The sequence below is a fragment of the Candoia aspera genome, chromosome 5 (genome assembly GCF_035149785.1).
Source record: "Candoia aspera isolate rCanAsp1 chromosome 5, rCanAsp1.hap2, whole genome shotgun sequence".
NCBI lineage: Eukaryota > Metazoa > Chordata > Lepidosauria > Squamata > Boidae > Candoia > Candoia aspera.
In genome coordinates this window covers 90,277,089-90,304,515 of record NC_086157.1, presented here as the reverse complement: position 1 = coordinate 90,304,515, position 27,427 = coordinate 90,277,089, and the positions used below count along the sequence as shown (strand labels likewise).

The 27,427-nt window shown below is 37.1% G+C and overlaps 2 protein-coding genes across 2 annotated transcripts in view; one reads left to right on the top strand and one right to left on the bottom strand.

Moving 5' to 3' along the window:
- Window positions 1-4,510, top strand: part of ARHGAP31 (Rho GTPase activating protein 31) — a 91,645-nt gene extending 87,135 nt beyond the window's left edge. The window contains exon 12 of the mRNA XM_063305683.1: window positions 136-4,510. Coding sequence (XP_063161753.1) covers window positions 136-2,556 — 2,421 coding nt within the window. The 3' untranslated portion in view covers window positions 2,557-4,510. The remainder of the gene's footprint in view (window positions 1-135) is intronic.
- Window positions 4,511-11,806: 7,296 nt separating this feature from the next.
- Window positions 11,807-27,175, bottom strand: UPK1B (uroplakin 1B). The gene is made up of 7 exons (XM_063304442.1): window positions 27,107-27,175; window positions 26,059-26,259; window positions 20,531-20,605; window positions 19,871-19,993; window positions 17,622-17,801; window positions 15,688-15,771; window positions 11,807-11,857 (listed from the first exon to the last, which is right to left on the bottom strand). The coding sequence occupies exons 1-7, from the start codon at window positions 27,173-27,175 to the stop codon at window positions 11,807-11,809; spliced, it is 783 nt and encodes a 260-aa protein (XP_063160512.1).
- Window positions 27,176-27,427: the final 252 nt, after the last annotated feature.

Sequence of the window (27,427 nt, the reverse complement as noted above, 5' to 3'; positions counted from 1 at the left end):
ATTTGGAGGAATTTTTCATTCTTTCAACAGAGCATATGCTTAGCTATTACTCTAAAAATTCTAAGTGGTTGGTTTTAAAAAGGGCCACAACTTATAAAGAGGAGTTGTATGATCTAGATGGTTTCTCTTTTTCAGGTTGTTGATAATCATTCCAATACTATGATGAAACCATTGTGGCCAGAAATTCAACAAGAGCTGAAAATTGTTGAGTCTGAAGAGGAGTTTTCATTTGTTGAAAGTGCTCTGAAGACAGACCAGCAACAAGAGTTAAAACCTAGCCTTACATCTATTTCATCTTCAGAAGCAAAAAGTTTAGTGTGTAGTCCTCTTCTGCTACCTGCCCCCACCAAAGAGGAAAGCTTGATCAGAGGCCCATCAGCTATATCTGACATTCTCTCCAAAGAATCAAAAGATGTACAACTTTGCAACTCTGAGCCATTCAGAGAGCTGAGTAGTGTTTCCTTCACCTCACTGAAGCTGCAAAATATTCCATGTTCAAAAAATTCTCCACAAGATGGTGACACCAAAAATGACCTCCCATCTCAGCCCCAAAACTGGAAGCTTCCACCAGAACTACAAGAAAACACAGCTTTTTCAAGAGACAAGTCACCATATTCCAAAGAAAATAATTCAGATCAGACAGAATGTGAAAGCAACAGTTGGCTTCTTCAAAGGGAGAAGGAAGTTGAAACAACATCCCAGCTAGAAAACAGCAGTAACACATATTCAGAGAGAGAAGATCTGGCCAATTCAAAGATTATATGCAGAGCTGGAGTCCTGTGGGTCAAAGAGGGCAGAATGAATGATCAAGTTCAAAACTCTCTTGAGCAACAGGAAGAAGATACATGGAGTGACCATGTCCAAAGTTTAGAACTGCTAGAGCCATGGGAAGATCATCAGTGGGTTACCAGCCCCCTTCATTCTCCTACCTTGAAAGAAACTCAAGGAAAGGCACTTCAGGAGTTTCAGCCACAGAAGCACGGAATGGCCCAGAGTCATTCTAAGAAACCATGTTTCAGTCGTAGTTTTTCCTTAGACAGTAAAGATTTTTTGAAGAGGCATTGGGCTATAGAAGTACCTTTTACAAATGCAAATGAGGAACAGCTTTGTGGTGACCTACAACCAGGAGTAAAGGAATATTCACAAGGACAATGGAAAGAAAGTCTCAAAGCTGAAGCTTGTCTGAATCGTTCAGAGGAAACTTCAAACTCACATGAAACAAGCCTGAAATATCTAAGTCATGAAGCAGGCTTTGCAACAATAGAGTTGCCCTCTGATCATGAAGGATTGTATAGTGTTGCCTGTAAAGCATCAGTTGAGAAGGAAGTGCTTAAAGATGAAGAAAGCCAAGAAAACATGAAACTAGATTCTTCTTTGTCACAATTTAATACTGGGTGCAGTTTATTAAATTCAAGCTGCACAGAAAAGCTTGCACCTAATGTTCAACAGAATGTCAGATCTAGAGCTCCTGTCATGAAAGAACCGTGTTCGGCTAAAGAGTTGCAGATCAGTAAAGGTGAAGACATTCCATGTAAAGGAAAGCCAAGGCCCTCTTCTCTCAATCTGGATTCTGTCCTTCCACTTGCTAGCATTTTTAATTTTGACAGCCTGTCTTTCCCCACTCCACCCAGGCACTTTCTCTGTGGGCAGAAAGAAGTTAAGTCTAGTGATTCTGCACCATCCCTTCCTGTTGCTTGTCCAAGTGAAAATAAAGCTAACCTCTGGGGTTCACACTTTGATCCACAAGACTTGGACTTAGAATATATAATGATGGCTCATGCTACCACTGGTCGTCGTAATTCTGCTCCTGTAAGTGTTTCAGCAGTGAGAACATCTTTCATGGTCAAGATGTGTCAGGCTCGAGCTGTACCAGTTATTCCACCAAAGATTCAATATACCCAAGTTCCCCAGCCTTTGCAGGCACAAAACCCCAACTGCAGAATCTCATTGGCATCAGAGAATAAAGAAACAGAAGTCAAGAAAAATCAAATCAAGCCAATTCAAAATGCTCAAGGTCAGCTGCAACTCCCAAAGAGTCCACCACTTGATGGGATGGGAAAAGAAAATAATAGTACAGTCATTATGGATTCAGCTGCAACTAGAAAAGCAGACCCATCTTTTACCAATCATAATACCACCCAGGATGCACCAGTTCTTCGTCGAAAGAGAACCTCTGAAGGAGAAACTACTGGAGATAATCCACAGTCCTCAAAAATGGAGAGACCATCTGGGGCTTTGAAGCCTTCTTACAGATCTAGACCAGGAAGACCTCAGAGCCTTATTCTATTTAGTCCTCCCTTTCCTATCATGGACCATCCCTCTTCCTCTGCAGACTCTAGGGTGTTGTTGTCTCCCATAAGAAGCCCTACACAGACCCCTTCTCCAAGTCCAACTTCTAATGATTTGTTAGGGGCAGCCTCAGAGGGTGTCACTCTTCGGAACAAGATGACTATTCCAAAGAATGGCCAAAGACTAGAGACATCTACAAGTTGCTTTTACCAACCACAGAGGAGGTCTGTAATTCTGGATGGAAGAAGTGGGCGTCAGATAGAATAATGCCTTTTCATGCTCTTCATTTCTCTTCCCTGGTGGATGAGATAGTGGTAAAATTGAGAACTATGAATATGCGATGGTGTTATTGTTAAACACATACTACTACAAAGTAATTACTTGTTGATTTCAACAATCCTTAATTTTATAGTTTGTCACATTTAATAGATGAAATTATCCCACAGGTGAAAGCAAAATTTTGCTGCAAGGAAAGGCAGAGGTAAAGGGGAATTCTAGGAGTTGAAGTCCACAAGTCTTAAAGTTGCCAAGGTTGAGGAACACTGGGTTGGTAGAACAGTAAAGCAGAGTGCTGAATTAGAAGGAAAGTTTTTAGTACATTATACCATTCCTAGGATAACCAAGAGAATTCTCTTGCTCATTGAATGGTATCTAAAGAGGAAGAAAGAGTGGCAGAAGTCACCTGTGGAAGGGTTTGTTCTTTTGCCTAAGTAAAACCTAGGATTTGCTTTAAGCATGGTATATTGGCTATTTTTCTATGAACAAAGCTATTTTCTAAAACAGTGCTCCAGTACGTTAGGACTGGTTGCACATAGAGTTTATATGTGGAAGGAGTAGAACCTGAGCATTTCTCAAAGTGCTGCTTTAAAAAAAGATTCAGTCCAAATTTTATAGCTAGCCTTTCTTTCCTTCAGATCCTAAAATATCTGTAATGATTAATGTTGTGTGTGTGTGTATAGTGTGTGTGTGTGTGTAATTGAGACCTAAGGAACTGTCTCTAAGCAGCACTGCATCTCTGAATCTTGGATAGAGCCAATGTTTAGAAATTAGGCTTCGCTGTAAACTCTTCTTGTATAGATTTCCCAGACTTTTGATAGAGAAAGAACTAGTATGATCACCAAATGCTCAATCCCACTAACCATGGAGTCTATCTCTCCCAATCTTTTTTCCTGCAATTATTCTTTATATCAATACAGACCTTTCCAACTATTGCTAAGCTCATCTGAAACAGATCTCACTCAAAAAAGTCAATCTGCAAATTATCTCATGAAAGATGTGCCAGTGGTGGTTGGTGGTGGTTTTTATGAGATGAGAGATGAGAACAAGAAGGTAGGAAGATGCTTGTACACCACTTTGCATTCTTAGTACTGTTTGTGCTGCAATTTCCTGTCACATTCAATACTTGGGAATTAACATACACACTCACACGCACACATAATCTCAGCTGAGATTGGGGAACCCCTGGGCAACTTTTTAACTTAAAATTGATGGGATTCTTCTTCTATTGTGCTCTAAACAAAGATGCCTAACTTCTGGAGGTATAAGGAAAGGCAAGGGCTGCTCTTGGTTTTTCAGTGGCATGCTGAGGGCAACACTCCAGAAGTTAGATCAAGGATTAAAAAAATAAAATTGATTTCGTTTAATTAAAAAGTGAATTCAGTTAACATTTTGTCACATGTATTAAATACAAAAACCTTCCCATGCATTTGATAATTTCCCCCCTTTTTTCATTGTAATAATTACAGCATGTTGGCAACTTTTGAAGGGGCACATCCACTGCAGTCAAGGCTTTCAAGGGCCTTGTGTGGCTGTAAGGTCTCAAGCTGTGCAACTTTTCTGTATATGAAAAATGCTGTATGCTGTGTTAGATTGTTTATAACACTTTAACTGTAATACTTTAAGATACAAGTATACTTTTTCAACATTTTGTTTCTGATACTTTTATTTTAAAAAATTGAGGTAAGGATACATCCCTGTTCCTCCCCTCCCCTTCCCCACAAAATAAATGATGATCAGTTCTTCCTATTGCTTTCAATTTGAGAGGGAAAACCAAGTCCATTAATGTGGGGTCTGGGCTTTGTATGAATGTGTTGAATTTCATTTAATCATCATGATGGATATTGTTTTCATGGAGTGCTGCTCCTCTGTTTTAGTGCTTTCGTCACTTGGAAATTTTGCCAAGTCTCAACCATGAGATTAAACTGGAGTTTTTATAAAAACATATTTGTGTCTTAGTGCTGTTTTGGCAATGTACGTATTTACCATGCCCTTGATGAGAACAAAGGATGTTTACTTTTATCATTTCTGCTGTGGTATTCCTTACTTGATTAGTTAAACTGGGGATGAAAAACCTGTGAACTCTCCAGATGCTTCTGAAATTCAATTTCCAAAAGACCCAGTTGATGTAAAAAACTGATGCGGAATCTTGGTGAGGAATCATTCAGCAATATGGAGGGCTACAGGTTCTCCATCTTTCAACTAGCCCCAGGCATCAAGGATGTTCTCCACCATCACAAGTTTTATTATACAAGATTGTTAAGGGATCCTTTAAAGAAATTGAGAGAATGTACATTTTTATGAAAGTTCTATTTTTTTTAAAGTTAAAGCTAAGGAGTATTCTCTAAGAACTAAGCTGGAATGTGGGAGTGTTACTTTATAACAAGTAATTCTTCCCAAAATGAAGACTGCTTCCATTTGAGTGGTTTAATCTGGGGTTGGTGGCACAAGCAGAAAATATTTGATTTTGTTCATATAATCACACAATAAAATATAATGCTGGGGCACCATTAGGCTGCCTTTTCAGAGGGGGAGCTTGTGCTCTGATTTGGATTTATGGCATAGCTGTGAAACTAAATCCAGTTACTTATATGACAATGTTATGCAATCATATGGCCTTTCTGACCCCTGTTCCCCCTTAGAAGAACAAAGTTATCACATTCTCAGCTGAAAAATACTCTTTGGAGCAGATATATACTCCAGGAAGTTGATTGAACTACTCCATTCAGCCATCTCAGTGGCTTATGCCATATAGGTGGCTCATCTGCCTGTGGGAAGTAGTCAGAACATAAGAAATCACCCTGCATCCTTTGTAACCAGTAGTTACAAACAGACTTAAAATTCTCGCTGTACTTCAGCCTTTCCATATCTACGCTTGAAACAAAAATTAAAAGAAAATCCATCTATGTTTCCAAAGCAACTTGCATAAATCTAATATTACATTTGGTGGCAGCTGAATCTCATATTCTTTTACAAAGCATCTATCTTGACAACTGTCACCACAAGCTCATGACTAGAAGAGATTTAATTCCCCCTAATCTCTCCTCCAGCTGCTTCCTTTTCACTTTTCAAAGCATAAATAAATACATTAATTGGGATCCTGTTTATGTCTTTAGATGCATAAAAATGAAAGACCATTTGCATGTATTTTGACTGATATGCAACTTATCTTAGGATGCTTGGTCTTACCTCATGGTCCTTTTCTGAAGTATTTTACTTCTAGCATTATATTTAGAACTGTTATATAATCAGGGAGTAATCTGGTTTGTGCTGGAATCAGATGTGGGCAATCTGCTAGGTCCCTGGATCTGATGGGATTCACAGCTTCTCCCTCATTCATGGGTATGCAAGAAAAGATCTGGTCTGGGCAGTTGGTACTTTCACAACTTTACTGAAGAAAGAATAGTATCCGCTACATATTTTTTCCTTCTGTGAGAGGACAGACAACGTATCATTTAACATTTTAGAGGGAGGTGAAGCTTTCACTGAAAAGGCAGCAATGCAAAGTTGCAGGGTGGATCTGGGTGTTTTTCTCCTAGGTCTTTTGGGGGAAATTGGGAATGGGTCTTTATTTCTATAATATAGTACCTTTGAGGGCAAACCTAGCATTTTCATGTGTATTTTGTGGCAGAACTTTAGTAATCGTAGCAAAAAAGTCCATGCCTCTTCAATGCAAATATAAAATATACAATAGCCTCTTCTTTAACACATTGGAAACCTAGGTAGGACATGTACAAAGCGCACAGGTCTTTGTAAAATCCTGCATGTTTACAGTACCACAATATTCAAAAGAAATTGAATAAGTTATATCACTTAAAAAGAGCAAAAGCTGGTTTATTATGCTTTTTGGAAGTTGAAGATAAAAGCATCAGAACATTTTAAGTTGCTATTTGATCTGATTAAGAAGAAATTAAATTGAAAGTTCAGGTATAGAACTTGAATAGTGAAAGAGGAATAGTGGTGGGTAGAAAACAAATTTTTGTTTTATAAGGAATTGATTCAAAGCAGAGAATTCAAATTCTAATTCCTGATCCCTAATCCATAGCCACTACACTTACTGTCATTTTTGCTGATTGAGGAAGGAAATGCATCACATCCTTTTAGCCTTAGTAAAACTGCAATCCAGAAATATTTAATTTTGGCAATAGGAAGAAATGTTAGCACTTCAAAGCAAATACAGCAGCTGCTTAATAATAAGCCAAGGGATAAAAGACAGAACCAGGGGGATGAAATAACATAGCTAAAGTTTTCTGAAAAAGGAGCATTTTCTGAAAGGCAAAAGCTGAAGCGAAGAAACAAAAAACAGATGTTGAACTCATTTTCAAATGCTGAAAGAACTTGAAAAAAAGCTTGTTTTAAAAATGGGAAAGTTAATCTCTTTCTGTCTTAGAAAATATAACATTCATTGTTCTATATTTCATTACTATTACCTTAGGCAACTGAAGTTCACCAAATTTTGCCCAAAGAAAAAATGATCAAAATCAATCTTATGTCTCTGAATGAGTCCTGGAACATCTACAGCCTTAAACCACTTATGGTGCTTTGTTAAAGAAGCCTTGTTTAAATATTACAGAAGGAACGTTCTTTCAGTAAGAACTATCCAATTCCAAGGTGACTGGGAAAATTGACGGGGGGCTTTAGTGTTGTCACAAGCACTTGAAGGGGGGCATTTGCAAACACAAAGCCATTTGTTCAAATACTCATGAAGAACAGTAGAGCAATCATACCCATGCTTGTAGCCTCCTTTGTAACACTTTTATATTTGCTGTAAGGCAGGGGTTAGCAGTCTTTATTTTTTATTTATTTTTATTTATATTTATATCACTGCCCATCTCCCCCCAGCAGGGGACTCTGGGCGGTTTACAATAAAAGTAATAATAAAAACATATAAACCTAAATTACAATCTAAAAATATAAATAAGATAATAAATGTAAAATCCAAGAGGAGATGGAATCAGTCAATAGGGGTGCTATGGCACCAACTACCCCCAGGGTGGCTTAGGGGCTTGAAGTATATTTAGAATTTGAGAACGTGTGCGCTCACAAAATGGCTGTGATATTCCTAAGAATAACATGAAGCCAGAGACAGGCTGTTCCTTTGTTTGTCTGTTTGTTTGGCTTTACAGTATGGAAGCTATTATTTTTATTTAAAAAATATTAAACATCAGGAGACGCAGGCAATTTGCCATGTACATGGGCAGTGTCTTTATGGGAAGGAGAAAAAAAAAGTACATTCCCCAATCTGGTAACATTCATTTGTGCTGGGAAGGCAACTTCTAGAATTTTCAGCTGCCAAGGCCTGTGGTTATTCCAGGCTGGGGCTGGCTGATATCAGTGAAGAAGATACAGTATCCTATGATAGAGCAAATGCTTTGCATGCAGAACTTCTGCATGCAGAAAAATCACAAATTCAATTTCTGGCCTCTTCAGTTACAAAATATGGGCTAGCTAGTTAGCAGAAAACCTCTTCATGAGATCCTGCAGAATAGCTAGAATAATGTAATATTAGCTTAATGGAGAACAATGTCACAAGCACCACTAGATGCTGCTTTTTTTTTCGTAGCTTCCCACAAGGACATAAATGTAAAAGGATGCAGAGAACATTGGAAGAACCACTACTAAGTCAAAGGTCAGATAAGTGGGACTTAAGCCCGTTCCAAGAAACTAATTTGAGAAATCATTTCAGACAGGCCACTCCCTAGTTTACCCAAAGATAAAGTGTGGGAGGGGGAAGCACATTCAGACTTCAACAGAAGGTTCTGTTACCATATCTGTTACAATAAAAGTTGTCCTGACCTATGTAGCATTGGCTTCTTAGTCTGGTTTACCTTATAGGGTTGACAAAGGTATTATAGAAAAATAAGTCAGCAAGAGACTACACAGGTTTTACAGGAAAACAACTACATGTGGAATTGAGAAAGAATTTAGTATCCTTAGCAACATTTTTGTGGTAACAAATTCAAGACCATATTCCCACCCACCCCAGCCTTGTGGTGGAATATTCAGAATTTGTACCAAAAGCATATGAAAATACCTATGGCCAAGGTGATCACTGGACAAAAACTGTTTTCCCCCCCACAATGGTCTAGAAGCCGTTATAGAACTCATGGATAGGGATGTAGTAGTGTGCTTCAGCAGTATCGCTAAGAAAATGCTGGCACCAAGGATACTGTGAACAAGGACAATTTTTTGCTCATCTGGTATTCTTCTTCCCTTTACTATATCAGCCACTCTTTTTAATTCACTCTGTATTATTACAGCTCTAAGTACCAAAGTTGGTGGAAATGAAGTAAGGACTTCAGATGGAGAGAGGAAATCCTGAAAATATTTTTGGGCAGAATTTTGCTATGTTCTCATTATTCGGTTATTTTTAAGAGTCCGTTAAAGTTTTTTTTTAATAAATACTATATATACTCACGGATAAGCCAATGCACAGATAAGCCTACCCTTGAACTGTAAAGCAAAATACCAGGAAAAATGTGCACCCGTGGATAAACCGACTCTCAAAATTTTCATGTGTTTTAATTTGCACAATCAACCTAACTGAAAGTGGTGCATTTTTCATGATATTTTGTTTAAAAATTCAGGGATCGGCTTATCTGTGGATGGGCTTATCGGTGAGTATATATGGGCACTTTAGAAAGTATTACTGTATATACCTGTGGATAAGCTCATCCGCAGATAAGCTGAACATTTTTGGTGTGTATTTTGGAACATACAATTTGTGGCTTATCTGCGTGTATATACAGTACTAACTGATTCTCAACACTTTCTTTGGAAAAATGCAGTCACTACAATATTTCAAAGGGGGAAGCTGTTTAAGCCATAGACTCCAATTAGTGCAGCAATACAAATTAAAGCATCCCTTATAAATGGCTGTCCAGCCTCTACTTGAACACATCCAGTGATGAATAGACTACTACATTCCATTGGTTACTGGTTTCACTGTCAAATCAAATCAAATCAAATCAAAATCCCCTTAGGTATTTGAAAAATAGATTCTCTTCCAAATATTCACCTTATTTTGTCTTTTAGAGGCTAAATATACCCATGACTCTCAGTCTCTCCTCAAAGGAATTTGTTTTTCCCAACCCCTGCTCTTTTTCATTGCTCTCCCCTAAATTGTTCTAGGCGGAATACTTCTTAAAAAGTGGAAGTACTGATGATATGTTCTGCATCCAAGGGAATTTGTTTCTCACCAGAGCAAGATGGTAAGTAGTAACTCTCCAGGTCATTAATAACAACACCCAGCTATATGGAATACTTAGCTACTTACTCAACAGCTATGCTGCCTATTTAACCACTGCAGAAATATGGAATAGCCTTGAGAAAACAGCTACTGTTCATGTAAAGGTGGGAGATTTGAGAAGCAACAGTTAACACAAAGGAAATTAATTTTGGGTGTTTTACTGAAAATTAACACATTTTCTCTGTATTTTCTGGCTGTTGTCTGGGGTGAGCCTCTGAATAATCAATATTGTGGTAAATCCAGGAAAAATCAATAATCTCTTTCATATATCATAGAAGTTTCCCTTTCAGCATGTCAGGGCAATTTGACGGCAGCATATGACCTTGTGCGCTAAACCTCACCCACTTCATCACATTTGCACTGTGGAAGAAAGTACATGTGGAAAATAGTTTTTGTGGACTATATCCCTCAGCAAAATCTTCATCTGGGTCATTGGAAAGCAAAATTAAAGGCTTAAAGCTATTATATTCCATTCACAAATTGAAATGTTATTTTGTGAAATTATAGCTAAAAGTGCTTTAATGTTGATACACTGATGCCAAAATTACACTTCAGTGTCCAGATCCTGCTGTTAGAAAATCCCTTATGAAAGTACATTATCTTTACTGTCAAAAAAAAATGAAGACTCAGATTTGACTCAATAGCTCTGAAGTTTCCCACTAGCTTAAAAAAAAACAACTCATTCATTCCAGTTCTTCAGCTTTAGGAAACTCTGAGTGCAGTCAGTATAATGTACAATTAATATACTTGGGTTACATCTGACACAAAATTCTATTCATCTTAACCATCTTTATTTTATTTAAAAAAAACAGTTTATTAATAAAGATTTGAACAGGAACAAAATATACAGAAAAGGGGTTTCTTTTTGGAGCTTACATTTCACAGAAAATCATTTGCATCTTAAAATTCTCTGTACGAGGCATACACCATCACAAAAAAAGCTTACAGTTTGATGTATGTGTTAACAAAAGATTGCTTGCATAATTAGTTGGCCATCTGTGTCTTAGTCACTCATATTAAAGTATTGAACATGATCTCATAGTGGATTCTAACAAAGGATACTTAATTCAAGATCCAAAGAACATGTTAGGGTAACTCTTGCATTTAATGTATTTTCAAGTACAGTTTTTCCCATTACTACAACATTTGGTTCCTTTAAAAAATTGTTCTCTTGTAAATAACTTATGAATCATATCAAAGATTGGTGAATTGAGGATTGTATGTGTATACCAGTAATCAGAGGTAGCCAAAAAATACTGCCAATAACCTAGATAATCATTCCAAAGAACTAATTCAATTTTTATTTTTTCAAAACATTCATTTCCAATAGAAGAGAATATATGTAGCTCAGGGTTGAACTGTGGAGTCCTTGGTGCTCTCTGAGCTTGGCTGTTTGCTTGCAGACATTTTATTACACAACTAGGTAACATCATCAGTGCTAGTGAGTGTGGGATTTGCTCCCTGTTTATATACAGTAGCTGCCCTGCCAGTGTTGGTGGGGGAGAGGTTTTCTCCTTGGTAATTCCTTGATTAGGGTATTGTTTTCTGCTTGATTGTTTGTCTGGTGTTAATCCCATCTTATCTGGGTGTTGGCTGCTGGAGATGATATGTTCTGGTCTTTTTGTTTCCTTCTTAGCTTTTTTATTGTCTCTTTTGAATGGTGTGCAAATGTGGGTTAACTCTATGTATCTAATCAAGGAACTAATGAAGGAACTATCAAGGAAAAAACCACACCATTTACTCCATTTACTCCTATATTGCTACATCTGAGCATGGCCTTGATTGTTACAGAAGAGATCAGACTGTGAATCCAGTATCCTACCTTGTGAGTACTATAGCTACAGTGGTTGAAATTAAGGCAGTGAGAGAAGAGAAGCAAGGATTAATGGGACATCTTGAGAACTTCCACAGGGAGAAATTATATAGATATGTACTATCTATATAAATTGATGGAAAAAGTCAGGAAGAACAGATTGCTAGGCCATTGTGTCTTTAATATTCAATTCTGCTCCAGTAGAACATTGTACAAAGGAGGACCCATGTCTGTAAAAAAAAAAAATTCAACGAGCATTATTGCAACATCTTTTTTACGCAGCACATTTAGGTTTTCCACTTTAAAACTCCACTGACCAGAAGAACAGCCTGAAGTTAATTTGTACAAGCAGCATAATTAGGTGTGGGACAACTAACTCTATGAGCTAAGCATGTACTGTGTTCAACTCAAAACCCCAAGGTTGTTTTATTACCATGCAGAAATACAAATGCATAGATTTAATAAGCACCATGACTGACAACAAAACCATGAAAACCTCTGCCAATAAACAAGATTCACTGAGATTCCCAAGCTTCCTCTTTTTATGAAAAACTGTGCAGATAAAGCAACAATGATAGAAGTTATGGCAAACATCTCAGAAAGGCTTGCATTAAAGTCACTGTCAAAAAATACGCACAAAACCAAATATTCAGAGTGCCCAGGAATTTAGAACAATCTTATTTTCATGGCCCTGAATGTCTGTGCATGACCGTGGCAATGTCTAGGGTAGAGGTGAGAAGCTTCCTGTTGATAGCCACATTCCTTTACAGATATTCTATGGGCTACATGCCAACATTGGGTGTGCCTGAACCCAGCTGTGGACAAAGCCAAGCCAAGCTCAAAGTGGCCAGGGGTATGCCCTTTTCTCTTCTTCTCTGCCCAAGGGGCTGCTAGAGCAAGATCTTTTTCAAAATTGGTAGGGAAGGTAATTAGTCTAATCCCCACACACAGGGGAGGGCTTTTCCTTACTAGGAATTAGCTCAGTGTTTTTCAAACTTGGCAACTTTAAGATGTGTGGACTTCAGCTCCCAGAATTCCTCAGTCAGCATGCATTTATGTCAGCAGAAATTCTGGGGAATTCTGGGAGTTGAAGTCCACACATCTTAAAGTTGCCAAATTTGGAAAACACTGGTTTATTGGTTGGAATATATAAACTAATATTTTAATCAAGGCAGAAAAACAAATCCATTTAAATATAAAAGCAAGGATTATTTCAGTATTTCAGGATTCCCCACATTGTCCTGATTACTTAACTATTGACCTCAATGGGCAGAAAACAATGAGAAAAACATTACATTGATGTCATATGCAAGAAAAGTAAGAAAAAAAACAGGGTTGTTGGTGTCCAGATTCTGCCCTGGGCTTTCAGAGTCTTTTAAAGGTCCTGTGCTTGGTGGAGAACACACATTCTTATTAAAAGCCTGACCTGATCATTTGTGATAGCCCAAGATGGGCATCATAACTAATCCCACACATTCAGGCACATTGTGAAAGGGAGAGGCTGGGAAAGAGGATTCTGGATCCAGTTTTGAGTAACACCAGTATTCTGGAACAAAGTTTGGGAAAATAAGAAAAAAATCTTCTCTGTCCCTTCCCATTCTCAATTGTTCTGCTCAATTATTAGTTAAGATGAGAGAGGGACTATCCAGCTTGCCTGAAGTTCTTGTTGAACTTTGGGATTCAGATTCCTGTTCAGCCTGGCTATCCCACATCCAAACTCAACACCATTTGAACATCCTAAATATTTTACCATGCCTATTATTTAGGTGTTGTGTTCCTATCACGTTTGTCCACATGCTTCTCATTTGCTGATAACCAGTCTTCCTGCATTTATTCACATGCTTTTTATTGCCTTCTTAAAGGTTATTTCATATTGAAACTGAGGCTTGTTATACTGGTTAAGGGACTCTGCAAACACAGGTAGCCATTGCAAGTGTCCAAGAAGGACGGCACAAACAAGTCATATATTACAAACAAGTTTTCCCAGTTATAAAAGGCTTATCCGACCTCAGCTGGCTCACAACTTTAAGTCTGTGAGTTTAATCCCAAAACACTGGAGACTAATTTTCCCTGAATTAAGCTGTAATCTTTCTAAATGATTTGCTAAAACCCAGGCAACTTTCGACTGAGTGATATAAGCAGGTGCGTCTCTGATGGAAGTCATTTACAAAGAAAATTTAATGCAACAAAAAGGGATAAGGAGGAAAGGTATTAATACTGTATATATGCTGTTTTCATTAGGAATGGGGGAAAAAAAGTCATTTATGAATAGCACCAAGCCTTTCCATACAGAATGGATAACAAAAGGTAAAAATAAAAGAACAAAAAATAAAAGGTTAAAGACACCACTTAAAATTAACACTAAAATGCACATCAAAGTTATGTAAGAGTTGAACACTTGGAACTTTTCTAATTAAGGAACGTGGGGTCCAGATTCAATTCCCAAGGTAATGCATTCCATAGCCTATGAGCAATGCAGGAAAGTTTCTCTCCTATGTGCCAGAAAGATGGGCCCCTGTTAGTAGGAGCATCTTAATTTCTATTAGGTGTTATACACAGATAGATAAGTTAATTAGGGAATTTTTACAGTAGGCTAAAGCCCTGAGAATATCTCTGGCTAAATCGCAGCTGCTTTACAAGGATGGCAGCTATAACCTACCAGATTTTCAACTGTATCATTGGGGGCTTTATTTTAACGACTTCTATATTGTTTTGGAATAAGATTTATTACAATTATTTTCCTCTTTGGGCCTATTTGGAAAGCAAGTGTGTGATACCTTTAAAATCTTAGTAAGTTTTAGGGTCGAGGTACATTAACTGAGATCTTTGTTTCCTGCTCTGAAAGCTGCTAGGCATATATGGTTATTAGTAGGTAAGCAGTTAGATTTTGATTCTGAATCACATGAAAAATCGACGTATGGGGAAGGTGTTCTGTTGGAATGCTTGGACTAAACAAGGGATTAATACTTTAAGCCAATTGATTTTTCATGGTTCTTTTAAAGACTTTGAGATACTGCATTTTGAGTTTGACTTACCTCCAGTAGACGCTTGGCAATATATACAACTAAAACATGTATTAACTAAACAACATGGCCTGTTTAGAAGCCTCTGAGACACTTGCAATTTGAGTTTTTAAAAGAGATGCTACCCTTGAATAGAAACAAATAATTCTATTTTATAAGGTATTAAAATATGAAATGAAAGTTAATATCAGGTAAATATTTGATCTATGAAAGGAAGAATTGGAGCCTCTATTAATATTTTATTTATTATGAGGATATTTCTATTAATTTGGGTTTTGTTACAGTTAATTTTAATTTCTATAACATATTTAGGGTTTTTTCACTGTATAATCACTATTTAATGTAGACTTCTTTTTTGTATTTCACCATTTTAACCATATGTATACACATACACATATATACATACACACACTCACACACACACATATACATACATACATACAGTTGAAGGTTCTATATAGTTAAACAAAACTAAACTAGATAAGCAAGACAGCACCATATACATAAAATGTTACCTTCCACACAGTTTTATTACCTAAATTTAATCAGCATTATACAAAGACTTAGCCCTAGGCAGTTTAAGCTTCCTTAAGAGGTTCTCAAGAAATTAAATGCAGCTATACAAAGATTCAGAGCAAAGGGCCACCACAGAAGCTAAAACTGATTTAGAAAAGAAAGAAAAATGTATTTTTGTTACATCACAGCAAGAAGTTAAAGATATGTGAAAATAGGGTAGGAGCGGAAGGGACTCATAAACCAGCTGTGGTATAAATTATCTAAGCTGGAAGAGCTGCAGACACAAAGGGAACAATTTTGGTGTTTCCACTGAATGATAGTACGCCTCCATCATGACCACTGTTGAATAAATGAAGTTCATTCAGTCCCTGCTCAGTTCCCTGTGGACTGTGTAGCAGACCACTTTGCCTCTGAAGATGCCAGCCACAGTTGCCAGCGAAACATCAGGAAATCTCTTGTCTAGACCACTAAACCCTGAAGCCCAACACTGCTGAACAAATGAAGTTCTGTTAGATACTTACAGTCCAGCACAGAATGGCAAAGCCAAACCAGGCAACACCCCAGGCATGTCTGTTCATGGGGCCAACAATAGTTTCATAGCAGCCCTGAGGAACCAGACAATAAGAGGGAGAGGATCAGCTGCAGGCAAAGAGATAAATAGATAGAGCCGGTTTGGTCTAGTGGTTAAGGTGCTGGGCTAGAAAACAGGAGACTGAGAGTTCTAGTCACTCCTGAGGCATGAAAGCCAGCTGGGTGACCTTGGGCCAGTCACTCTCTCTCAGCCCAACTCACCTCACAGGGTTGCTGTTGTGGGGAAAATAGGAGAAGGAAGGAGTATTAGGTATGTTCACCACCTTGAGTTATTTATAAAAATAATAAAGGCAGGATAGAAAATAAATAAAATAAAAATAAAATAAAGTTGCTCAGTACATTCTAAGCCTTAATTCAAAACAAGGATAGGTATAAAATTAATAAAAAGTCCAGATTTAATGTGAATTGTCCAATTTGTACCTGCCTGACCCATCTGAAACTGGAATAAATTTACACATCAATACTGATTCCAGAATTGTGCAATATGGCTTACAACCCATAAATATGTGCACAAAAATGTATATATTAGGGGAAGGTAAACATATGTTTTAAGGGAAACTGTTTCCAAACTATGTACACCTTAATAAACTCTATACAAAAGTGTGCATATTAGATTAAAATTTGTACAAAAATGTTTATGAATTCTTACACAGAATTTTTATACAAGTCAAATTTGAAAACTGATATGTGATGAGCCAAAAAGAATCAACATTTGGAAATCATGAGAATAAGAAATATACAAATATTTGTAAATCAGTAAAAACAAAATCCTCAAGTAAAAACAGAGAAAAAAATAACACTATCTATTCCTGGTTGGAAGTTGAGGAGCTTTCCTTGGAAATAAAATATCCTTAACTTCACCAGTCCAAATATCAAGGGACTGAACAATAATGAAGGTAGATTATCTAAAGGTTGATTAGATTTTCAGCACCCATCTTTTCACAACAAATTCACACTCAAACCGCTGTACAGCTAGGGTCAAAAGCCACTGAGACCACTGATGTGATTATCAAGATTGAAATGGAGGAATCCTATTTTAAAGCACTGACAAGGTGAACCAATCAGCTGTACAATAATGGGTTCAAGTCTATTAAAGTTATGCCATAATTAATGTGTTAGTGTTCACGGTGACCACAGTACTCCATTCATCTTACACTTAAAACAGATGACATCCTAGGTTAGGCCAGTATATCTAGCAGAATGATGAAGAAACAACATTATATCCATCAATGATATTTCAGCCTATTGAATTTGTATAATTATTGTAGAATCAAGATTAAGTCATTAAGTTTTATAAGCAGTAGCAGCCTCAGAAAATCTATCCTCTGGTCTATTTTCATTCCCACTTCCTTCTCCACACTCCTTCTGCAGAAGCAGTGGAGCCACTACTTTCCCTCCAGTTGACAGATGACTGGTATCCTCAGAGTGACACACAGTATGATGGCTGCAACAGCCATCTCTGAATGCTTCTGAGGATTCCCTTAGAATAATTGCTGTAGGGTAGCTAGCTGTAGTAGGCCACTCTGGAGAGTTGCATGCCTTAGTTCCAATGAAGCTGCTGCTCTTGGTGATGGATTGGGAAGACAGAATGTTGCAGGTTGACTTGTTTTGGTTGGCAGCTGCCCTAATCTGCTGCTTAACACAGCTGCTTCATTTTACCTTATGGTAGGGCTGGTCCTCTGTGGTATGCTACTTAATGGGGAGAGGGGCGTAAAAAAAGAGAACAAGAGGAGAAGGGGAGCACTTCAACCTATCAACACTGGGAAAATATTACTAGCATTTAGCACCCACTAAGATTTCAGAGAAGACAAATATCAATGAGTGTTTTGATTACTGCAGAACAAAAATAAGAGGAAATTCTTACTGTGTCATGGTAATAGCCAGACACCCCTAATTTGCAGCCATCCAAGTTGATTGCCTTTCCTAGGAGATCCATAACACAGCACTGTCGTGGCCAGGGAAAATCTGCATCATTGTTCACTGTCCGAAAAATGGAGGTATATGTTTGCCAGTCTGTTGGGCCATTCACACCACAGCATTTATTCTGGATTTAGAAAGGGAAAATGTATTTGTTGGGTTACAATAAATAGGCACTGCACTTGTCATTCTTAAAAAATGAGAGAAATTGCAGTTAATTTACTTTTCTTCCAAAAATATGAAAAAGATTTACACCCAATGAACTGGCATCACTCTTGTTCCACATTGTAAAAACACTAGAAAATTGTTGGAATGTAACAGAACTGGATGGAGTACAAAGAGCACAACATGGGACTATTTACATTCAGATTTCCTCAGATAGGGAATTTACCAGATATTATGATACAGTACAGAGTCATATGGGAAGAAAGTATTTATAGTATTCAAAAACTCCCCAAGTTTTGAACCAACTCTGTATAATCCCATTACTTTCAGTAAAATTCACATGAAAATGTTGCTTAAGGTAAAGACAATAAATTGATAGATTATGCCAGCTATTCAGAATAGATCTCATATATCGACAAACTGCATGTGTTTATAAACTGTGCAACTGCGTAGAAGAAAAGAAATCCAAATTTATATACATAGTCCTTGAAGAACTGTAACTGTGTTTGTCAGTACTCCCTGAGGTCAGGACTCTTTATTCTGTGTGCTCTGTAGCCACATTCTACCAAATGTAGTTATGGTTCCCCTTCAGAGCTTCTCTGTGAACCAAGGAAGGTTGAGGATAGAGTCAGAATGTAATTTTTTATCCACTGGCCAGGCTTACAGTATTTGAATGCCTGAAGAGGGTGTTTGCTAGTCTCCAAAGCTCTAAGCAAAAAGACAAGTGAAGGTTCAAATTCATCAGAAATCTTAAGTAGTGGTGTACTCCAAGCCATTTCTAATCCTATGTGTATTCCCTTGTAAATGGACCTTCAGCTCAATTTGAGTAATGTGTGATAGGACTATAGTTGCAGTCCCTTTCTTTTATGGTCTACATAGCTGTCAAACTCAAGAAGCAAAAACCACACAGATTTCAGAAAGGCATCTTAAATGCTAGTCAGAGTAAAAACACAACCTTGAAAACTGTAAGAGTAACTTTCCAGGTAGTAAGCTGGTTAAGCCAGAGTTTCTTTGAAATGTTTCTTTCCTATGACCTGCACATCTGGCACGTGCTGTCTCTTCTCACACAAACTGAACTTCGCTCCTACCTGCTTCCCTCAGTCCCTCGGACTTCCATGCTAACGTCACAGTCATTTTCACACTTCTGAGAGAGGTACAACCAAAATCCACATTTAGCCCGAGAGTGGTTTTCTGGGAGCCTCACTCCCAAACTGGAAGGTGGTGCCAATACTAATTTTTATTTCATATTAGATTTACACTTAATTAAAACTAAATATAGCAGGCATGTTATACTTTTAATCTTTTTTACTACAACTTTTTGAGGTCTCTGGGGCTCCCCAGAGGCTTTTAGAGTCATGTGGTCCTGAGGCTTCATGTTATGCACCTCTGTATACAGAACTACTTTTTTTTTTTTCATTTATATCTATAAAGGGTTTAGATGTCAAGCAACAGCATTGAGTTTTAATGTATGAAGGAATAGCCATGGAGAAGTTAAATTAAATGGCTTTGTATAGTTGTTTGGGACTCTGCTCATTGGAAAAAGTTGAGATGACAGTCCTCAGACTGTGACATTGTTAGCATGGAAGTCCGAGGGACTGAAGGAAGCGGGTAGGAGCGAAGTTCAGTTTGTGTGAGAAGAGACAGCACAGGCCAGATGTGCAGGTCATAGGAAAGAAACATTTCAAAGAAACTCTGGCTTAACCGGCTTACTACCTGGAAAGTTTTCCAATGAGACTGCTCATTGGAAAAAGTTGAGATGACAGTCCTCAGCCTCAAAGAGTATAATAAAGGGTTATGAACAATAGCAAACATAAAGATTTACTTAAAACGCTTCTTAGCATTTGACAAAAATATCAGCAAAAATTTTAAGCCAAAGCTTTTTGCATTTCATTAATATGTAGATACAATATACTTGTCATCCAGAGAAACACATTCATTGTTATGAGAGCACTATATATTTCTGGAATATTTAGAAAAATATTCTTAAATGAGAGTGAAGAATGCAGTCCTAGGGTAATATAGTACTATTACCTGCAACATGAGACGATTCCATGTCCTGGTAATACCTTCACTCTTCCATTTGTCATCATTGTTGACTGGGTCTGGATTCTGGTATTTTTCCAACATTTGCTTCATGAAAAGTTCAAGAGTAAGCTAAGTGGAAATGAGATGGAGAAATATGAGGTTCGTTCCTATCTGAAGAATATTCCAGAAAGCTAGAAGTCACATCTAGCACAAACATCTTAGAGTTTAAAATTAGTTACAATTAAATATTTTCTTCCAGTAGTACATGCTAACTAATTTAAATAACACTAATATATACTCAACCCACAAAACCCAAATTTTGATAGACTACTTCACTGGGTAAACATAAGGAATTCATACCTGGTTAGGCTTTATTTTTTTAAAAAATTAATACACTACCCAAATGTGTTTGCTAATGAAGTGACTCTAGTCAACAAGCAAATAAATCCCCCTACTGAGTCCACAGATGTGGGTAGGAAGATTTCTTTTCCCCTGTATTATAAGAATGAATTAAGAACTTGTTCATACCTTATGAACACACTGTTATCATCTTTATTGTTATTCAGACCTTCAACACGTTTGCTGAAATGAATCCCTTTTCTTTTAACCTCTGCATTAAATTGAGAACATCTGAGAGAACAGACACATCACTGACAGAATACTTACGAAATCCCGATGCACTGTTGCTGTGATACTAGAGGCCACTTCAAAGGCAAAGACAATGATCATCAGGATGATGTACTAAACACAAACAAAACACTTGTCACAAAGAACATTCCATATACTTGAATCTAACAAAACCAGAAATCTGTCATTCCTTCTATTCCTTTCTCCTTCATCCTTTGGTTTTCCAGAATTAAAAGCTTGAGAAAAAAGCAAGAATGGTTTCTCAAGCAACTTTCAGCTAAACTGTTTGTTCGTATATTTTACTTTTAATGACTTCTGCTGAAGAAGCCATCCAGAGGAGAATACAAAAACAGTGATCACAATATGCAATTTTAAAAAATGATGGAAACAAAGTAGGAATAAAACAACAAGACTATAATAATTTGGAACAGCCCTATTCTGAAATAGCATCCTGCAATTACCTTTTTAAAACAACACAGTATGGGAACCAGCTACATTTTTCCTGGGAGCGAGTTCCATAAATGGGGCACTATTATTGAGAATTTTCTATTCCTACTACCATGTTGTGAACCAGCCCTCTAGTGAGACCAAGAGCAGGGCTTGCCAACTGACCTTAGTGTATGGGCTAGGTGGTATTGGATTGACAGACTTTTATAAACCTTTTTTTCCTAAACTGAAATGGCCCAAAAGCTTATAGGCAGTGAAAAGAATTATGCGCTTCCATTTAATCACTCTACTTAACAATGCAGGAAGCTACCAGCCACAGCTTCTAGTTGGCATTAATCTGCTCCACTGAGAGTATATTCACAGGAATTCAACATAAGAGAAAACCAGTCCAGCTGGATGCTTAACTATAGCATGTCTTTGGTTAAAAACAATAAAACAGCAGCCAAGCTAATTAACAGAGCGGTGTCCAAAGAAAAGCAGTAGTTGGAATAACAATATGACCTTCACATGTTACTTTATCTCCTTTCTGCCACAATTAGTCCTTACTATGTGCTGACTGCTTTATAAATTCAGTGTGCCCATGTGAGAGTTCTCAGCTTGAACCAGGTTCTTGACAATGCAGTCATAAATGAGTAACAATTTGAGCTATCTGCACAGCATATTCTCCTTCGCCAATAGTATCAGCTGGAAATAATGTGTTCAAAATCATGCTTGATCTGCAACTACTTCAAGCCATAGCTGTAAAATGAAAAGCTTTACCTATCGTAAGTTATTCAGGAGCTCCAAAACATAAAAATCAATTAATTAATCTGTCTATAAAAAAATGATACCCACTTACAAAGTGTAGCATTCTATAATTACGCTATCCACCAAATGATGCTGTCTGTTATGCAGGTAATATCCTATTCCGGAGTTTAGCTGGCAAGTATATTGTGAAAACCGCCTTTTGCATTATGTAGGTCAGTTTGACCTGCAAAATTCATGTGAACATGTTATGACTATTTAAACCTGGCCAGCACAATGATCTGTCTAATCTATTCATTGCATTTTGTAAAGTTCTGAAGGCTCTCATGCACTGAGTTCTAACTTTGATTTTCTTCACATTCTGGAAATTACAATGCCAGTTTCTTTCCACCATTAGTTCTTGGAGTAACTTACTTATGAACAATAAACATGATTAGCTTGACCATTCAAAGTGTAACATCTTTTGAAATTGCATTTTGTTGAACAAACAAAATTAAAGTTTTGTTTACTTTAACAAGCAAAAAGTCATACCTTAGGAGAAGGGAAAAAATACAATAAAGGGAAGGAAATAAAAAATGGAAATAAACTTAGTTTTCTTACATATGTAACCTTAAAGAAATGTGAAGGATCTGTGTAAATATTTCACCCCAGAATGACATTTGTGCAGACAAAGATAATCTTAGGAATAGCTTTGTTAATATACTGAAAAAATGGCATCCAAATTTGAATAATGGTTAATAGTAGTTAAGGCAATGGGCTAGAAACTAGAAGATTGAGAATTCTAGTTCTGCCTCAAGCATGAAAGTCGGCTGGGTGACCATAAGTAAATAGATAAATATCTTAAGTTATATGGTCCTTCAAAGCTCTTTACTGAAGTGTTAATAATTTGGAATAAAGCTATTTTCCATACTTTTAAAACCATTTTAAATACATCAGTTTTATGATGTTTTGAAGTAACAAACCTTGCTGCTACCAGTGAAAATCAGCCTTATAACACATAAATTTCTATGCTTAAAGAAAAATGGACATAAAAGCAACAGCAGGGTTCATGCCAAGGTCTGCTGATTTTCCCAATTTGTTCAAAATCTTTTGACTGAACTTAAAAACTAATTGGGTATTGCCATACGAATGGCATTATGCAGTGCTCTGCTTAACATACCCTAGAAAGGTTACAGTTTATGTAGTACAATTTTACTGGAGTGTAAAGCTAACTATTAATAATTTCCGAGGTCAGTTCTTGCTAACTTACTAAGGTTTAAAAGGCATTCTGCATTAAAGATTCCAGTAAGATTCAACATGTTGAAATTCCAAGTCATTATCCCACCATCCTGTGATTCTTAAAATAAAAGTTTTATGTAATATGTAAGATATTCTCTTGATTTTAAATGAAGTAAATACATATCATTCTTTAAATATTGAAAAATCTATTATCTTCCTACTTCTTCTCTTAATTGAAAAGCATAAAAATAGTTTTTCTGATTTCATATGGCTAAATGTTAAATATATTAGTCTCTAAGAGTTGACAATGACTTGATGGCACATAATCAAACATCAATTAAGTTTTTGCTTATATTATATGGGCTTGTCTATTCCTAGAGCTTTAGCTGTTCTGCCTAAATAAAAAGCTCTTTTTTCCCCATCTATAAAACCAAATAATATGGAATAGAATTAGGACTATTTGAAACACACACACACACACTCAATATATAATGATTCATTTCAGAATTAAACAGTATCCAATGTCTCAAATCAAGGTCCTTCTACAAGGCACGTATCTAGACACCTACACTACAGAGGTTATTAGCTTTTGGTTTTTAAAATCACATACCTCTCAAAACAGAATCATTTACTTTTGTATAATGTATCTGCAGTAAATTGTCCTGGCTCTAAAGCTGCTTTAAACAATGCCAGCAGACTTCAACTTATGAAGTTGATAGGTTCCTTCTGAAATTACTGTTACATTAACATTTGAGTCCATTTCAGAGCCAATGGCCCTGTCACTACGTATATTTATTTCTAAGGAATCTTGGGGGAAAAGGTAGATAAGGACTCCCATAATAATGACTTCACAGCTAATCTCAGGATGTCAGACTGTTTTTCCCTGTGTTCTTTGGGCAATAAGTGGAGAATTCTGCTAGGCTGTAGTTTCTCTCATAGTGTGAATGTCAAAACTAAGAACAGCCTACAGTATGTGTATTTGGAGCTTACTTCAGATGCTGTTGGGGGATTTCTAAGTCCTGCTGTTTGTGAAAGAGTGGTTTTCCAAGGAAGAGTCTACAGGCTCTCCTGGTAGTTTCCAGTTTGACCTTCATCCATTTCAGAATAATTTGCCATGTTTATCACAGTGTGTAGGATTAAATCCTTCTACGTTTGGAATCTTTTGGAATTGTTAGTCCAGGATTTCCATCACTACTTTCTTTCTATCGCAAGTTTTTATTTATTTTTTTTGTCTCACAAATTCATGCTTTTCTCTCATCTCATAAATTTCTCCACTGACTCATCAGAGTTTTTGAATAAATGAGAGAAAAAACACATATATAGTTTAGCACTTAGATAAACCCTTTTCTTTAACACAAAGTTCCTGGTAAATATTGGCATACATGTTTTATGATTTGTGCATCCTTTATATCTGTCTGAATATAGTTTATATTCTGAGAATAATGTCATGCTAGAAATGAATTTCTCTGTTTCTTAAAATTGCATAGGAAAGTTGTAAATTGTATAGTAAATTGTATAGTAAAGTTGCTTATTTATTTATACATCCATCCATACATTCCTACATATATAAACTTCCTCAGTTCATTTGGCCTCTAGGCAATATATATAATATGATAATAATACAAAATAATATAATACTAATTCTGAAACTGATGGGTCCACAATCAATCCCCAAAAGTCTTCTGGAAGAGCCAGATATTGACAACTTTCTGGAAGGGCATAAGGGGGTGGGGGTCATCCTTGTCTTGGCAGGCAGGATGTTCCATAGGAGGGAGCTCTATATAGACAATGTCCACCATAAGGTTCCTCCTGTCATGACCATAGTAGATAGGCACCCTTGCAGGTATTTTTTTCACCATTCAGGATGGGTTTGCAGAATTTATCTGGAAAAGATGGTTTTTAGATACCCAGGCCAAAAACCATATTGGGTGATCAGTACTTGGAACTGCATTGGATAACATATCCAATGCAACTCTTGCAGAAGTAGTGAAACATGCAGTATCAAAACTGGGCATGAAGCATGTGGGCTGTTGCATTTTGGACCAGCTGAAGTTTCTGGATAGTCTTCAACTACAAGTTCATATAGAAGGAATTACAGTAATTTAGGTTCTCATCCTGTTCCAGATAAGACCATAAATGATGCTTCAGCTGAAACTGGGCAAAGACCTCCTGGCCATGGACTCACCTACCAGGAGCTGTGATTCCAAGAGGAACCCCTCGCCATCAAGTGTGAGGATTAAAGATGGTAGAGTCCTAGAATCCATTGGGTTCTGAATTAACAGCTGCTCCATCTTTCTTGGATTGAGTCTGAAACTGTTTCTATCTGTCCAGACAATGACAGCCTCCAGCTACTAGGTCAGGACTATTGCACAAATTATGTAGCTATGCAGTTCTAGAGAGCCAGTTTGGTGTAGTGATTAAGGAATCAGGCTAGAAACCAGGAGATTATGAGTTCTAGTCCCACCTTAGGCACAAAGCCAGCTGGGTGACCTTGGGCCAGTCACTTTCTCTTAGCCCTAGGAAGGAGCCAATGGCAAACCACTTCTGAAAAACCTTGCCAAGAAAACTGCAGGGACTTGTCCATGCACCCTCTGAGAATCAGACATGATTGAATGGATTTTTAAAAATGCAGTTCAGATTATAATAACTTTTCTCTTGCCCTACCTAGTTGCATAAATATACCTGAAGCCAGTCAAAAACTTTGTTAACTTTTAATTGTACTGAACGGAAAGATTTTATTTCTCAAGAAATGTGGATACAATCCGTTCAATAACATCCTTGTCTTAAAATGGCAAAACTTGAAACTTAGAATAAATCATTTTTCTTTTTTATTCATGTCACAGTGATTGACAGCAAACTATGCAAAGATACCTTTAACCGAAAAATAGTTTCTACTTCTAACAAACTAAAACTGTCATTAATTTTTATTTGTTCAAGAAGTGCCAACACACATAATGATTTCAATCTCTGAAACTTTGCAAAACACAGTATTTCCTTGACAACCTATTCATTACTATCTCTCATGGTATTATTACTGTTTAAGAAATCCCTCTGTGCAAAAACAAAACAAAACACCAAGAATATACTAACATATACAGCTAGTAGGTAGACTTTTGGTTCATAAGATCACGAATACCCCTAGTTGCCACCAAACTTACCACTAACAGCATTGTCCTGCTTGACTTTATGACACCAACAATACCAAGAACAGATAGACAAAAGAAACAGAAACCAGTGAAGATCCCAATCCAGGCAGCACCAAAGATATCATCATTGTCTGTAGCTTCTAGCAATGGATATAGTGAGTGTTGATCTGACACGAAGAATATACATTCAGCCATGAGTGCAAGGCCACAACACTGAAACAGAGAGACACACATGATGGTCATTCCAGAACATTCTCAAGATTTTGCATTAGTTTTTAAGGCAAAAATCTGAGCCTAAATGGAATACCCTGTTTGAATCTCACGCTTCTTTCATAAAAAGGATACTCCAGATCAAATTGTACTTATACAGATTTGTGACTGGAAGCATTACAGATATCTTGTATAGTTTCCATTCTTTCAGCTTAACTTTTCCAGGTGTTTGCTTCAGTTCTGGACTCCTTTGAATGGAAAGTAATGTTTCCTCAAGCCAGCACTAATCTCTTTTTATCAGAGGGAGACAGAGAGGAAGGGGAGGAAGCAGGAAACAGAGGAGGAAAGTCGCTGAGAGGGAAATCTGATGCCAGGACTGTGTTGTTTAGCCCTATTGTAAATAATTGTATATATTAAAAAGCATAAAAAGCATCCACTCTCGTGTGTTTCTGTACCCACTGCCACCTTTGCAAACCCTGTCACACTGACAACAAATTGTTAAACTACAAGGGAATGACTGGATTCATGCATTCAACTAACCAAAATATGATTTGTTGGTCTGGATTTAGCTTGTTGTATAAACCAGATCTCTGCAGTTTCTAAACCATGATTTGGGGCTTAGCATGATATATGACTGCAACCAATTGTAGTTTACACAGCTATTATTTTCAAAATCATGACTTAATCATGTATGAACCTAGACCAGTGTTCTTCAATCTTGTCAACTTTAAGATGTGTGGACTTCAACTGGGGAATTCTGAGAGTCCACACGTCTTAAAGTTGCCAAGGTTGAGAAACACTGACCTAGACAATGGTACATTTTTAAAGAGGCCACCATTAAGTTACTTACCCCTATGACAACATTTCCTAGAATTAGTAAGCCCTGGAAGCAGCGCACACCAGTATCTCCTTTTGCCATCTTCAGTTCGCAATGTAATCTAGAAAGGAATTACACATTTTTTAATACTGTAGGTTCTCTCAAAAGTGCTGTCTTTTCCTCCTCTTTTGGGCACCGAAAGCCACATGACCTTTGACCATGTCCCAGACTTTAACAAAAAGCTTCAAAGACTTCAAAAATCCCAACAACGTAATCCTACAGTCTCTACAATAACTTTTTCATTTACAGGAAAGAACCACCTATTCTTGCCTTATTAGCAAATAATGTGTTTTA

Bases quoted from the DNA above. Each gene is read 5' to 3' on its own strand.
- UPK1B (XM_063304442.1), bottom strand. From the start codon at position 27,175: ATGGCAAAAGGAGATACTGGTGTGCGCTGCTTCCAGGGCTTACTAATT. The intron at 15,772-17,621 runs GTAAGAATTTCC...CTGGTTCCTCAG, and splicing joins CTGGCTATTACCATGACACA to GGCTGCTATGAAACTATTGT. The intron at 11,858-15,687 runs GTAAGTATCTAA...TTTTTTTTACAG, and splicing joins TTGCCATTCTGTGCTGGACT to ACATGGGTCCTCCTTTGTAC.